The sequence below is a fragment of the Lutra lutra genome, chromosome 7, assembly GCF_902655055.1.
Source record: "Lutra lutra chromosome 7, mLutLut1.2, whole genome shotgun sequence".
NCBI lineage: Eukaryota > Metazoa > Chordata > Mammalia > Carnivora > Mustelidae > Lutra > Lutra lutra.
The window spans coordinates 40,622,302-40,635,806 of NC_062284.1; the positions used below are offsets into that span (position 1 = coordinate 40,622,302).

The 13,505-nt window shown below is 38.4% G+C and overlaps 1 protein-coding gene across 1 annotated transcript; it reads right to left on the reverse strand.

The window, feature by feature from the left end:
• Positions 1 to 6,987: 6,987 nt before the first annotated feature.
• Positions 6,988 to 8,203, reverse strand: LOC125105556 (ubiquitin-conjugating enzyme E2 N). Its single transcript, XM_047739132.1, has one exon. It carries the CDS (start codon positions 8,143 to 8,145, stop codon positions 7,687 to 7,689), a length of 459 nt encoding a protein of 152 aa, XP_047595088.1. The 5' UTR covers positions 8,146 to 8,203; the 3' UTR covers positions 6,988 to 7,686.
• Between the last annotated feature and the right edge of the window lie 5,302 nt (positions 8,204 to 13,505).

The window sequence follows — 13,505 nt, forward strand, 5'->3', positions numbered from 1 at the left end:
ATATCTCATTGTGGTTTTGATTGACATTTCCCTGATGATGAGTGATGCTGAACATCTTTTCATGTGTCTGTTAGCCCTCTGTATGCCTTATTTGGAGAAATGTCTGTTTGGGTCTTCTATTTTTTTAGTTGGGTTGTTTGGTTGTTTTTGATATTGTATGAATTCTTTATATATTTTGGATATTAACCTCTTATCAGATACATGATTTGTAAATATTTTGTCCCATTCAGTAGATTGCCTTTTTATTTTGTTGATGGTTTCCTTTGCTGTGCAGAAGCTTTTTAGTTTGATGTAGTCCCACTTCTTTATTTTTTCTTTTGTTGCTTTTACTTTTGGTGTCAAATTAAAAAAAAAAAAAAGTCATTGCCAAGACCTGTGTCAAAGAACTTACTGCCTATGTTTTCCTCTTGGAATTTTATGGTTTTATATCTCACATTTAGGTCTTTAATCATTTTGAGTTTATATTTGTGTATGGAATAAGATAATGGTGTAGTTTCATTTTTTGGCATGTACTGGTCTAGTTTGCCCAGCATCATACATTGAAGAGGTTGTCTTTTCCCTCTTGTATATTCTTGCCTCCTTTGTCATAGATCAATTGACCATATTAGCATAAATATTAGTTTATTTGTAGGGTCTCTATATGTTCTTTTGATCTATGTGTGTATTTTCATGCCAGGACCATGTTTTGATTATTATAGCTTCAAAGCATAGCTTGAAATCCAGAACAACAACAAAAGCTCTGTTGTTCTTTTGCAAGATTCCCTTGGCTATTTGGGGTCTTTAAGATTTCATACAGATTTTAGGATTATTTGTTCTAGTTTTGTGGAAAATGCTATCAGTTTATTGACAAAGATTGCATTGAGTCTGTAGATTGCTTTGGGTAGTATAGATGTTTTAACCATATTAATTCTTCCAATCCATGAACATGGGATATCTTTCTATTTGTGTCCTCTTCATTTTTTTTTTTTTCATCATTGTCTTACAGGTTTCAGAGTACAGAGTACATTTGTGTTTATTCCTAGGTATTTTATTCTTTATGGTACAATTGTAAATGGAATTGTTTTCTTGATTTCTCTTTCTGCTACTTTGTTAGGTGTATATAGAAATGCAACCAATTTCTGTGTATTAATTTTGTATCCTGCACTTACTTTTGTCTAGGTATTTGTACTGTACTAAGGGCTTCACATATATCTTTTATCACAACTTTATGAAGTATGAGCTCATTCTTGATGAGAGAGTAAGGCAGAGAGAGGTTAAATTGCTCATCCAATGAAGTCCTACTGCTAAGAAGTTGCAACATTGGGATTTAAACCCAGCCTTCCTTCTCCTTCACAGGTACCTGTATAGCAAAGTTGGGATTCGAACCCAGGTGTCCTGCTCGTTCACTGGTGTCTGTACCACTGCATTGTGCTAAGCAAGCAGGACATGCCCTGCAGTGGCCCCTCTGAGGCTGAGGCTCTGAAATCCTGCAGTTGCCCCATCAGAAAGGGTGGCTCCTTCCTCTCTAACTTTAGCCACACCTAAGGCCAGCCCTTTATTTTATTCAATTAATTAATTAATTTATTTTATTATGTTAGTCACCACACAGTCCATTGTTAGTTTTCAATGCAGTGTTCACTGTTTGCATATGCTACCCAGTGCTCCATGCAATCCATGTCCTCCTTAATACCCACCACCAGGCTTGGAAGCTAAAAACCATCCTGCTCAAGAATATTTGGGTCAACCAGGAAATCAAAGAACTTAAACAATTCATGGAAACCAATGAGAACAAAGACACATTGATCCCAAACCTATGGGATATGGCAAAGTTGGTCCTAAGGGGGCAAATGCATAGCTATGAAATCCTCACTCAAAAAAAATAGAGAAACCCCAAATGTACAAACTGTCTTTACACCTTAAAGATCTGGGGAATTTACAACAAATTAAACCTAACCCATGCACAAGAAGGGAAGTAATTAAGATTAGAGCAGAGATCAGTGAATTAGAAACCAGAAATACAGTAGAAGGGTAGCCCTTTAGATAACGTGGAATGGCTTTGTGAGACAGAATTTACTGAAACTAATGTATGACAGTAATACCCTCTTCTTCACCTGAGACTATCAAGGTCACCTCTGTGTTGGAACATTTACTTCTTTCTCATGACCTTTACTTCTCCTATAGTAGAACCAAGCATCATTTCAGAAGTTTCTATAACCATATAAGTAATACTTTCCCCATTTTATAGATTAAGATCCTGGAGTTTGGACAAGTTATTCCCCAGCAATTGATCAAATTAGATGACATTTTGGCCTGGAGAAATTGTGCTGGCGGGGCTTGGACTGGACTTACAGGAAGGCTACGCTGTGGAGAGGAAGCCCACTATGCCCAAGGGCCAGTGCCGGGATCACAAAGCATTGTAGGAAGTAGCAATGAGTAGGTGTTAAGCTTTGTTATTTGACCTGAAGGTATCTGTCCATCTACCTCTTTGCTCTTAGACAACAAAAACATGTTAAACATATTAACTTGTTTGCCCAAGGCTATGAAGTACAACATCTCAGTTTGTCCAAAACTCTTAGGCCAAGCCCATGGGATCTTTAATTAATTATTGTCTCAGAAACCTGGAAAATAGAATAAATGGAGAAATTATAATCCCTGAATGATCAAACTTAACATTTTCCCCTGGTAGATTTTTTTACTGCTCTAACACAGTAAAATTCAAGACCAACCAGTCAAAGAAATTATGTTACCTAGAGGACAAGGCCTCCATTCCTGTTAGCTCCAAGCCCCTCATCCCCACCTGACTATGTGAACAAGCAGGTGAGAAAGAAGTACTTACCACCCAAGAGCAAGTCTATGAATGAGGAAGTTGGGCTACAGGACATCTTTGGGGTAGGATCTCATGCTGCCATCCAAATAATGTTTACAAAGTGAAAAGAACAGACTCCATAACTGTATGCATACTGTGACTTTTTATTCATTAAAAAAAAAAAAGGACTGGGAGTAGACTGAGATTTTAATTTATGAGAAGATGAATGAAATTTGTCCTTAATTGTCCTTTCTAAGTTTTTACGAGCCTCTCTTTTCCTCCCTCTCCCTCTGACCTATCCATATTTAGATATATTGCCACCCAGACTATAATTCTTGGGCTTTGAGTTTCTCTCCAACCCTACCATAAAAGATTAAAAACATCATCCATACCAATTTGGCGTGCATGATCTTAAATTTGACCCTTTAGAGTTTTTTTCTCTCTTTTTATTACAAACCAGAATGGAGAAAACCACTCATTTTTCTGGCATTTTGGGGCGTATAGCTTATAAGTGAATTTCTGAAGGCTGCATTGTACTTTGAAATTCATAAGTGATTTCTTTTCCCTCTCAATAGATGAGCTTCTAGACCTCAAGAATATGAAATTAATTTCAAATACTGTGTAGTCCATCTTCCTTTCTCCACAAACCCATATCAAGGGAAGTTCTCTTTTGAAAGAGAAAGCAGGTTATTAAATAAGATTACTTAAATGGTAAATATAATTCCACTTCTAAGAAAAGTGACATTCCAGAGCTATCTGCTTGAGAAAAAGCAAAAGAAACTTTTTAAGAAGTTGTGCAACAGAAGGAATACAGGAGAAGCAGCTGAGCGATCTGGATGCTAGTTGTAACTCAGCCAGTGAAAGCTTGTGTAAGCTTGGCTGGGCCACCTAAAAAAATCTGTATCCCCCACACCCTGCCCCCAACTTTATGGAACCACTAGATGGCAAATGCCTGAATTGTCTACTGACTCCGCCCGAGTTACTCATAGGTCGTCACTCTACGTATTCCTTCCTGGATGACATAGGAGCTGCTCAGGTCTCTGCCATATTAATATAAAAGCAAAACCAAAGCACTTCCTGATAGGAAATTTCTCCCCTTCCTCCACTTCACAGTCCAACTTTCTTTGGAGTTGCCTGCACACATCCTCTACTTCTCTACCTGCTTTGACCCCTTAACCTACTCTCAACTAATCCACCACATCTGCACGTCTTAAGGTCATCTGTAAACCTTTCAGACTTTTTCTTCTGTGACTTTCCAGCAGCATTTGCCAGCGTTGACCATCCCCTCCTCCTCGAAATGGCTTCTCTTGGTTTCCATTACATCACATTCTGTTGACTGATTATTATTATTATTTTATTATATAATATATTATTTGTTTCAGGGGTACAGGTCTGTGATTTGTCAGTTTTACACAATTCACAGCACTCGCCATAGCATATGTCCTCCCCAGTGTCCATCACCCAGCCACCCCATCCTTCCCACCTCCCTCCCCTCCCTCTTAATGTTTCCTGACATTAAGAGTCTCTTATGGTTTGTTTCCCTCTCTGGTTTCATCTTGTTTCATTTTTCCCTCCCTTCCCCTATGAGCCTGCCTCTTGTTTCTCAGATTCCTCATATCATTGAGATCATTTGATAATTGTCTTTCTCTGATTGACTTATTTCACTTAGCATAATACCCTCTAGTTCCATCCATGTCATTGCAAATGGCAAGATTTTGGGTATTTTGATGGCTGCATAATATTTCATTGTGTATATATACCACATCTTCTTTATCCATTCATCTGTTGATGGACACCTAGGCTCTTTCCATAGTTTGGCTATTGTGGACATGGCTGCTATAAACATTCAGGTGTATGTACCCCTTTGGATCACTACATTTGTATCTTTGGGGTAAATAACCAATAGTGCAACTGATGGGTCATATGGTAGCTCTATTTTCAACTTTTTGAGGAACCTCCATACTGTTTTCAAGAGTGGCTGTACTAGCTTGCATTCCCATCATCTGTTGGCTTATTTTCTCATAAGTTTCTTTCAAAGATCTCCTTAGTGTTATTTTTCCTGGCCCTTCTTCATGTTAGTTCCTCAAGGTTCTGTCTAACGCTATTTCCTCTCACTCGTACTTTCCCTGGGTATTCTTACCCAGTGACTCTTGTTTCTAGAATTCCTTTCCAGGTCTGTCTCCTGGACTCCCAAACTATATGTTCAACCACTTACTGAACATCTCCACTTGGATTTTCCATAGTCATCTCAGACTCTGTGTGTCCAAAACTGTGCTCACCATCTCTCCTACAGAAATTGACTATCTTCTATGCAACTTGTCTCAGTGAAAGGTATTGCCATCCATCCAGTAACCCAAGCTAGAAATGTGGGAGTAATTTTTTTTTTTTTTGTGAGAGTAATTTTTGACTCTTGCCTTTCTCCTATCCATTGATGACAAGGTCCTGTCATCAAGTCTGCCTCTTAAGTATTTCTAGAATCTGTTGTCCATTTCCTACCACCTTTAGGAGAGGAAATATGAATGGTGCAGAGAAAATGGGTGAAACCTGGCTCTGTTGTCACAGCTATACGGCTTGGGGCAAATTGTTCAACTTCCCTCTGCCTTAAAATTAAACAAAAATAGTAATAATGTCTTTCTTGGGCACTTGCTCTGGATGTTGGAGAGGAAATAGTTTCCACTGTCCATCAAGGTTCTTCTTGGTGGCCCAAGAATGAAATTGATGCAAGACAGACTAATAAGAGGAAAAAAAAAAAAAACTTAATTACATGCACACAGAGGCCCAATAACGACCAAGGCAAGCAATTTTTATACTTTTTAGACAAAGAGGCAATAAATCCCTGAGGCATTGACAGGATAAAGAACATTTATGTTTAGTGAGCTTTAGTTAGTAAGGAACTCTAAGCTTTAGTTAGTAAGGAATTCTAAGCAGAATTTGGGCTGGGTTAGTAAATTAGTAAAATGTAGCAAGATTGTTTATATAGGCTTCTTGGCTCTGAATTTCCTATTCCTGGTGATAAAGATCTCTTTATCTCCTGGTACAAAAAGGGCACCTTTCACAAGGGAGATTTATTTCTGCTTTTAGAGACAAAGTGGAGTGGGAGCTCAGCATGCTCTTTTTGATTGGTTTCTTTCTTTTTTTTTTTTTTTAAAGATTTTATTTATTTATTTGACAGAGAGAGAGATCACAAGTAGGCAGAGAGGCAGGCAGAGGGATGGTGGGGCGGGGAGGAGGGGAAGCAGGTTCCCTGCTAAGCAGAGAGCCCTGCAGGGCTTGATCCCAGGACCCTGAGATCAGGACCTGAGCCTAAGGCAGAGGCTTAAACAACTGAGCCACCCAGGTGTCTGTGATTGGTTTCTTAAGTAACTTTTATTTAAAATAATATACAAAAGCAGCACATTTTGGAGCAGCTGCCCTTGGCCCCTCCTCTGAAACTTCCCTGGAAGTTTTACACTTTAGAAGTTGAGCTGGTAGATTATTTTGTCTTGCTGAACCAGTCTTAGTCATGACAATGTCAGTTCAATCAAGCTCCTTTTAGGAGGTGGTGGTGCAGGTATGTTCAAAATTAGCTTATCTGCTTACTAATCATGTATTAAGAGGCATTCCTATGAAAACAAAAGAAAAGGAATGGCTAATGATTGGAGCAAATTATAAACCAGTCTCTGATTCTGAGGGCAGCCGATAGAGACTTCTAGATGTCATGGTGAAGGCATCTTCAGATAGAGTGAGGGCAGGGAGTGGCAGTCTGATTTACCTGGTTTGTAGTTCGAATGTCTCTGCTGATCTCTGTGAATGTGGCCCACAGAGCAGCAGGCATGAAGATTGCCTATATATTGTGGTGATTTCTCTCAAGTGTATATGAAGTCATTCATATTCAGTTTGTAGGGTTTCGGAAAAGGGCAGCCTAGTTCTCCATGATTCCAAGTCAAAAGGATGGGAGAAAATTGGAAATGTTAGTTTGTAAAGCTGTAGCCAACTACTTGAGGAAACCAGAAGAATTCAATATCCAGTCCAGTTTATAGGTAGACAACAAACCCTCAGTAAGTCAGAACTAGAATCTAATATCCACAAAGCTGTGTTGCAAACATACCTTCTCTAAAATCACCGGCATTTCCTCCAAAGAGAGCCAAATTAAGACCAATTTCATTAAGTTTGGCCTGATTATTTATGTAAGTGCCATAAGAATATTGATTGATTATAGACTCTTTTTTTTTTTTTTTTTTTTTAGAATAACAAAAAATATTTTACTAAAACATAAGATTTACAGAAGTTTCCAGACAAGCCATACAAAATGGTCACAAGCTTTTTCTTGAAGGAAGGATTCTACACTTGACAGCAAAGTCACAATGTTATTAGTGAGGGCTGTGATGTTTGTTTAATGTTCCCATTTTGGTTCAATCAAGCTTGTCCATCTACAGTGTCTAAATAAATTTAGACTTGGCTAGAGAGCATATTCTAAAGAACTGGTTAGCTGCTTTTAACCAATGCAATTAGATCACCATAAAAAGGGGGAAAGGAGCCCATAAAATTAAAATAAAACTACCTCTCCCCCTCAAAAAAGTAATAAAGAAAAACACCCACACCCCTGCAGCTAACCCTGACAACTACCTTCATTCACAGTGCTTAACCACGATGGGGGAAATGAATAAAAGCAGAGAAGGGCCGCTGCTTTTAAACGTTTCACAACAATCCAGATGGTACTTCTAGCCTCTGCTCATGCTTTACAACAGTGAATCAGGACAAGACATAGATTTGCTAATGTGCATTTAATCACCAAAGGACTGAAGATGTCTGGACTTTTATTCTGTAATGTTTCTAAGACTGTGTCCATTAAATGCAAACAAAAAAGGAAGAAGTCTTGGCAGAACATGATAAGTGATGCACACTTGATGATCAGATCGATTTTAAATATTATTCATGGCATATAGCCTAGTCCATGCTCTAGCTGTTTCTATGGCTTGGGCCTCGTTGGTCTTCCACTGCTCTGCTACATCGTTTGCTAACGGATCATCCGGATTGGGAGCACTTAACAAAGCCTGGATCGATAGCAGAACTGTGCGGATCTGCAGTGCTGGGGACCACTTATCTTTCAAAATATCTAAACATATTCTTCCCAACTTGTCTACATTAGGATGATAAATTTTGGTCATGAAACGTACTTTAGGGGCTGCCATCGGGTATTCTTCTGGTAGGAATAGTTCAAGCTTAAAAGTCCCTCCCTCAAAGGGGGAATCCTGAGGGCCAGCAATGACCACATGAAAATAACGGGCGTTGCTCTCATCTGGTTCTGCTTTAATGCCAGGAACTGGTTCTGCCAGCAAACGCTGGGTTTCCTTGATAATCCTGCGGGGCAGCCCGGCCATCTTGTCAGATCCCGAGTTCGGCCTCTGGTCTCGACTCTGGCTCCGCTCGCCTCACGCACGAGTCTATAGACTCTTTTAAATCTGCTTTGCTAGAACTTTTCATAAGGAATTTCCAGATTGAACTTTTAATAGCTCCCCAAGGCTAAAACTTGAAGCCAAATACTTGTCATCAGATTTTGTCTGCAATATCTACAGATTTGGGTTAATTGCTCTTTTCTCAAAATCCCCCAATGTTCCTGCACTTGCAAGAAGTGACCTTCTTTACTCACCCAGTAAGGGTGCTAGGAAGTCTGTAAGCAAGGCATCTGGCTGGGTTTCCTAGGTGACTTATTGGCTTTATAAAGTCAACCTGTTTCTTAATGCTGTCTGGTCATATTCGAGTCTAGGTGCATTCTCAAATATGACATTCTAGTCAAAGCCTTGACTGGATGATAGAACCAGTGTTTCCAACCGTGTCCTGTTACAAGAAAAACAGATTCTTATTGAATGTAGGCAAGTAAATGTATTGCTATGAAAATATAAGAATAATCATTGAGAGTTCCCAAGTTTTGGAGGGATCAGGTAGGGGAAAAAATGATTAAATGTTTCAAGTCTGCTTACAATGGTATAATTTATCACATTGCTATAAGTCTTAGCTTAAGATAAACAGTCCACTTAAATCAGGGAAAAAAAGGATTAAAAAAAAAAATCAATGTTTCAGGGGTGCCTGGGTGGCTCAGTCAGTTAAGGGTCTGCCTTTGGATCATGTCATGATTCCAGGGTCCTGGGATCCACCACATGGGGCTCTGCACTGGGCAGGGAGCCTGCTTCTCTCTCTCCCCTTCCCTGAACTTGTGCTTGTTCTCTCTCTTGTGCTCTGTCTCTCTCAAAAAGTAAAATCTTTAAAAAGAAATCAATGTTTCAAAGGAAAAAAAATCCTAAAAGTGATAATTATACTCCCCAGTTTATTCAGTCCCATGTTATTCTTGTTCTGCTTGAAATAGATTTTCAATTAGTTCTGGAAACATTTATCAATGTTCCGCGTTAAGGTCTTAAGGTTGTCAGAAACCTGTATTTGTCAAGAGTCCTTTCCATGAACCTCTCTGAAGACGAAGAACATTTGCAAAGGCATCTGAGTACAACAAGGAGTGAAAATGACAAAAGACTTAAAAATGGCCATGGTCAAAGATCTGATGAGAATTCTTTTTTTTTTTAAGATTTTATTTATTTATTTGACAGAGAGAGAGATCACAAGTAGGCAGAGAGGCAGGCAGAGAGAAAGGGGGAAGCAGGCTCCCCGCTGAGCAGAGAGCCCGATGTGGGGCTCGATCCCAGGACCCTGAGATCATGACCTGAGCCGAAGGCAGAGGCTTTAACCCACTGAGCCACCCAGGCACCCCTGATGAGAATTCTTTATAATACAGCTGACAAGGAAAAATTTGCTCATTTCTGTGACCCATAGCACTTCAAGATAACATACCAAAATATATCAGATTTCTAGTTTTATACAATTTATACAAATTTAGGAGTTTCATACAATTTTTATACAATTCATAGAATACTTATATTAGTATTATATTAGTAACATATCCTCCCAAATACAATCTAAGAAGGTTTAGCATCACTTAACTTGGCAATACTTCCCATGTAATTTAACGTACCCCATAAGCCTAATTGGTTTAACATCTATCTTTTACGATAAGAAAATATCCTTTGAAATATTCCAGGAACCATAACAGAAAATTTTAAAAGGGAAAAATTTTAGGCAGAAAATTTTAAAAGGGGAAAAAACCCTCTTCTACAATCTTTTATCAAGATAGGCCAATAGTCTTAAAAACTTTGTCTTAAAAATATAAAGATGACGGGAAATTAACTTCTAGTTTTACATAAGTAAAACTATTGATATGGTTACCAAAACCCAAGTTCAGGTGCTTTCCACTCAAAAGTCAGAACTTGAGAGACAAGTTGCTCTTGAAAGAAAGGTTGCTGGATTCAGGAAGCCGCAAGCTGGGAAGATGGTGGAGTAATGTTCAAAGACCATCTCCCCGATCCTGGACTAAGCAGAGAGTTGTTAAGGGGGAGCACAGGGAAATGGTAAAAGTCAAGAGCAGGGGAAGCAGTTTAGTAAGGTCTCGAGGCATCGGGAAGGCTAGTCTCAGGCATGGTGAAACTCGATCTTCTAGGAACATCTGGTTCCTTACTTCCCCAGGGCCCATGTTCTGTTTAAATCCCAAAGAAATTATAGTTAGTCAAGCTATAAACTAGAGGACACAGGCTAGTGAGATATGTAACCTTTAGGCTGGCTAGAACACAGTTATGAACAAACACTTGTTTTAAAAACCCTTATAATAAATTTATTGAATCTTATTTGGCTTGATCACACATAAAATTTCTTTTCTCGATTCTTTGTTCATAAACCAACAACTGCTCTTTTTGCATTCAGATTTTGCCCTGTGTTTTCCCTCTTTAATCAGCCTTGCTTCAGGAAAAAAGTCCCCCCCCCCCACCACAAACAAAAGTGTATTTTTATTCCTCATACTTTCTTTTACTGAAAATAAATGTTCTATCTTTTCTTTCTTTCCTTTTTTTTTTTTTGCATATGTAGAAGTTTCCCTTATTTCACGTAGGTTTAACTACATGTATATTAAATTGGAATTTTTAGCCTTTAGAAACTTTAATTTTTAGTGATAACCAAAAGTAGAAATTATGAACTGTTTGTTCCACCAGCATCCTTTTTTTTTTTTTTTAAAGATTTAAAAAATTTATTTGACAGAGATCACAAGTAGGCAGAGAGGCAGGCAGAGAAGAGAAAGGGGGAAGTAGTCTCCCCGCTGAGCAGAGAGCCCGATGCGGGGCTCGATCCCACAACCCTGATATATGACCTGAGCCGAAGGCAGAGGCTTAACCCACTGAGCCACCCAGGCACCCCCCCACCAGCATTCTTTAGACTGGCAAATTTATGGATACATTTCAGAATTTCTAGAAATGTATGCCTCTTTGTAGTACAATCTTTCAATAAAGCACAGATAATGTTTACTAACAGATCCCAATTTATCTTTGGTTTTTCTGTAATAAGGAAAGCAAAAGTAAATAACTTATGTTTAGTAATTAATACTTAATATTTTACCTTATTTTGTGATTATCTAGCTATTCAATGAAATTACCTTTTCATTTAACCTAACTTCCTAAAACTTAAAAATTTTAGGTTGCCAAAAAGCTTTGGGAAAATTAAAAAGTTTACCTACAAACCCCTCTCCTATTTACGTTTATTCAATTTACTTTTTCTGAACAATTATGCTTAGATTACCCATAAAACTTCATGAGACCTCAAAGTCAGTCATTCTCCAAAGGGGTGTGTGTGGGGGGGGGTGGCTTGTTTTTGTTTAACATTTTGTAATAGAGATAACATCAACTTACTTGGATTTAAGTAAACTCAGGCAGAATAAAAGTCTTAATCTTAACACTAATAACTCTAAAGACGTGTATTTTAAGTAAACCAACAATCTTTTTTTTTTTTTTAAAGATTTTTTATTTATTTGTCAGAGAGAGAGGGAGAGAGAGCAAGCACAGGCAGACAGAATGGCAGGCAGAGGCAGAGGGAGAAGCAGGCTCCCTGCCAACCAAGGAGCCAGATGTGGGACTGGATCCCAGGACGCTGGGATCATGACCTGAGCCGAAGGCAGCTGCTTAAGCCACCTAGGCGTCCCTAAACCAACAATCTTAAATTAGCTTTAATACCAAATGTTTTCCGGGATCACATGAACTCAAAGTACATTTGGGCTAGTTTCTGTCTTAAAAGTTTTAGAATGCACAGTCTTTACAAGTACTTGCCCCCAAACCAACTAAATAGAGTTCTTTTACACATGTGAGCACTACCATCCAGAGATAGAAAGGTATCTCACATTTAATATATATATCTATACACACACCCACCCCCCATACAGACAACTGAAAACAAAGATCTTCTATTTGTGGAGAGGACATTATAGGCCTGATTCCCGACTACCTCCTCTCCTGCCACCCCCAGTTCCCCCACACCCCTGGCCCAATTTTTGTTTCCTTCCAATGAGAAACTTCTCCCTAAAGTTTGAATTTGTTTCTTTGCTTCCTTCCTTCCTTTGTCCTTCCTTCCTTCCTTTCTTCCCTCCCTCCCTCCTTCCTTCCTTCCCAATTTATTATTTTAGAGAGAGAGTGCATGGTAGTGGGGTGGGGCAGAGGGAGATGCAGTGAGAATTTTAAGCAGACTCTGCCCTGAGTGCAGATAAGTAAAAATAAAAATAATAATAATAAAAATAAATAAGTAAATATATTTATATTTATTTCTAAAATAGTTTTAAGATATGAGATATATTCTATAAATAGAAATATGAAATATATAAATAAATATTGCAAAATATATTCATAAAAATAAATTAAAAATTAACATTTATTTTTAATTTTATTGTTAGTAGTATTATTTTTAAGTAAATTCTAGACTCAGCATAGAACATTTTAACTCAGAATCCTGAGATCAAGAATTGCATGCTCTACCAACTAAGTCAGGTGCCCCCAAGTTTTTTCTAAGGTGGACTTTTTGGGGGGCCTATTAGCAGAGGAGCTAGTGTATGGGTACAAGAGCCCTTTGAGTATTTTCTACTTTTAAAAAAGCTTTCCCTTCCGTTTTTCCTTCAGTCTCCGGCAATTGTGATCTGTGTTTGCATTTCAAAGATGTAAGATTTAGAACTATAAGGGACAGAGAAAGAATGTAAGTTTTTCCCTAAGAGTTTTGGGGTAATTGTTACTAAAATTTTTTTTCATAAGTTCAAACACTTTCATTTCAATATCCTAATCTTTTATAATATCTACAACATCTTGAGAAGAATAGACAAGGTTTGGGGGGGCACTGGTAAAGATGGATGTGCTTTGACTTGTTTCTGGAGTTGCATTTCTGGTTTTGCTGAGATTTGTAAAATGAGGACGATTATTTTTAATTTTCCCCCAAAGAACTAGATTACACCTCGAATATCAAGGGACTGACCTACCTTTTTAACTAAACGTGCTTCTTTACATCAGGGAGATTCCTAAGGTGGGAATAAGAAGATTTATGCCTTTGTAAAGTCTGTATAAGGCATTTTAACAAAATCCTTTTTTTTTTTTTTTTTCTCCTGAGTATCCAATTCCACCTTAGATTTGTCACAGATCTCCTGGCTATTGAGGAGTATGAGTTTACTAGTTTTGATAGTGACTGAAACCAGGGTTGCCTGGGTGGCTCAGTGGGTTAAGTGACTTCCTTCGGCTCAGGTCATGATCAGGTGTCCTGGGATCGAACCCTGCATTGGGCTCTCTGCTCAGTGGGAAGCCTACTTCTCCCTCTCCCTCTGCCCCTCCTCTTGCTTGTGGTC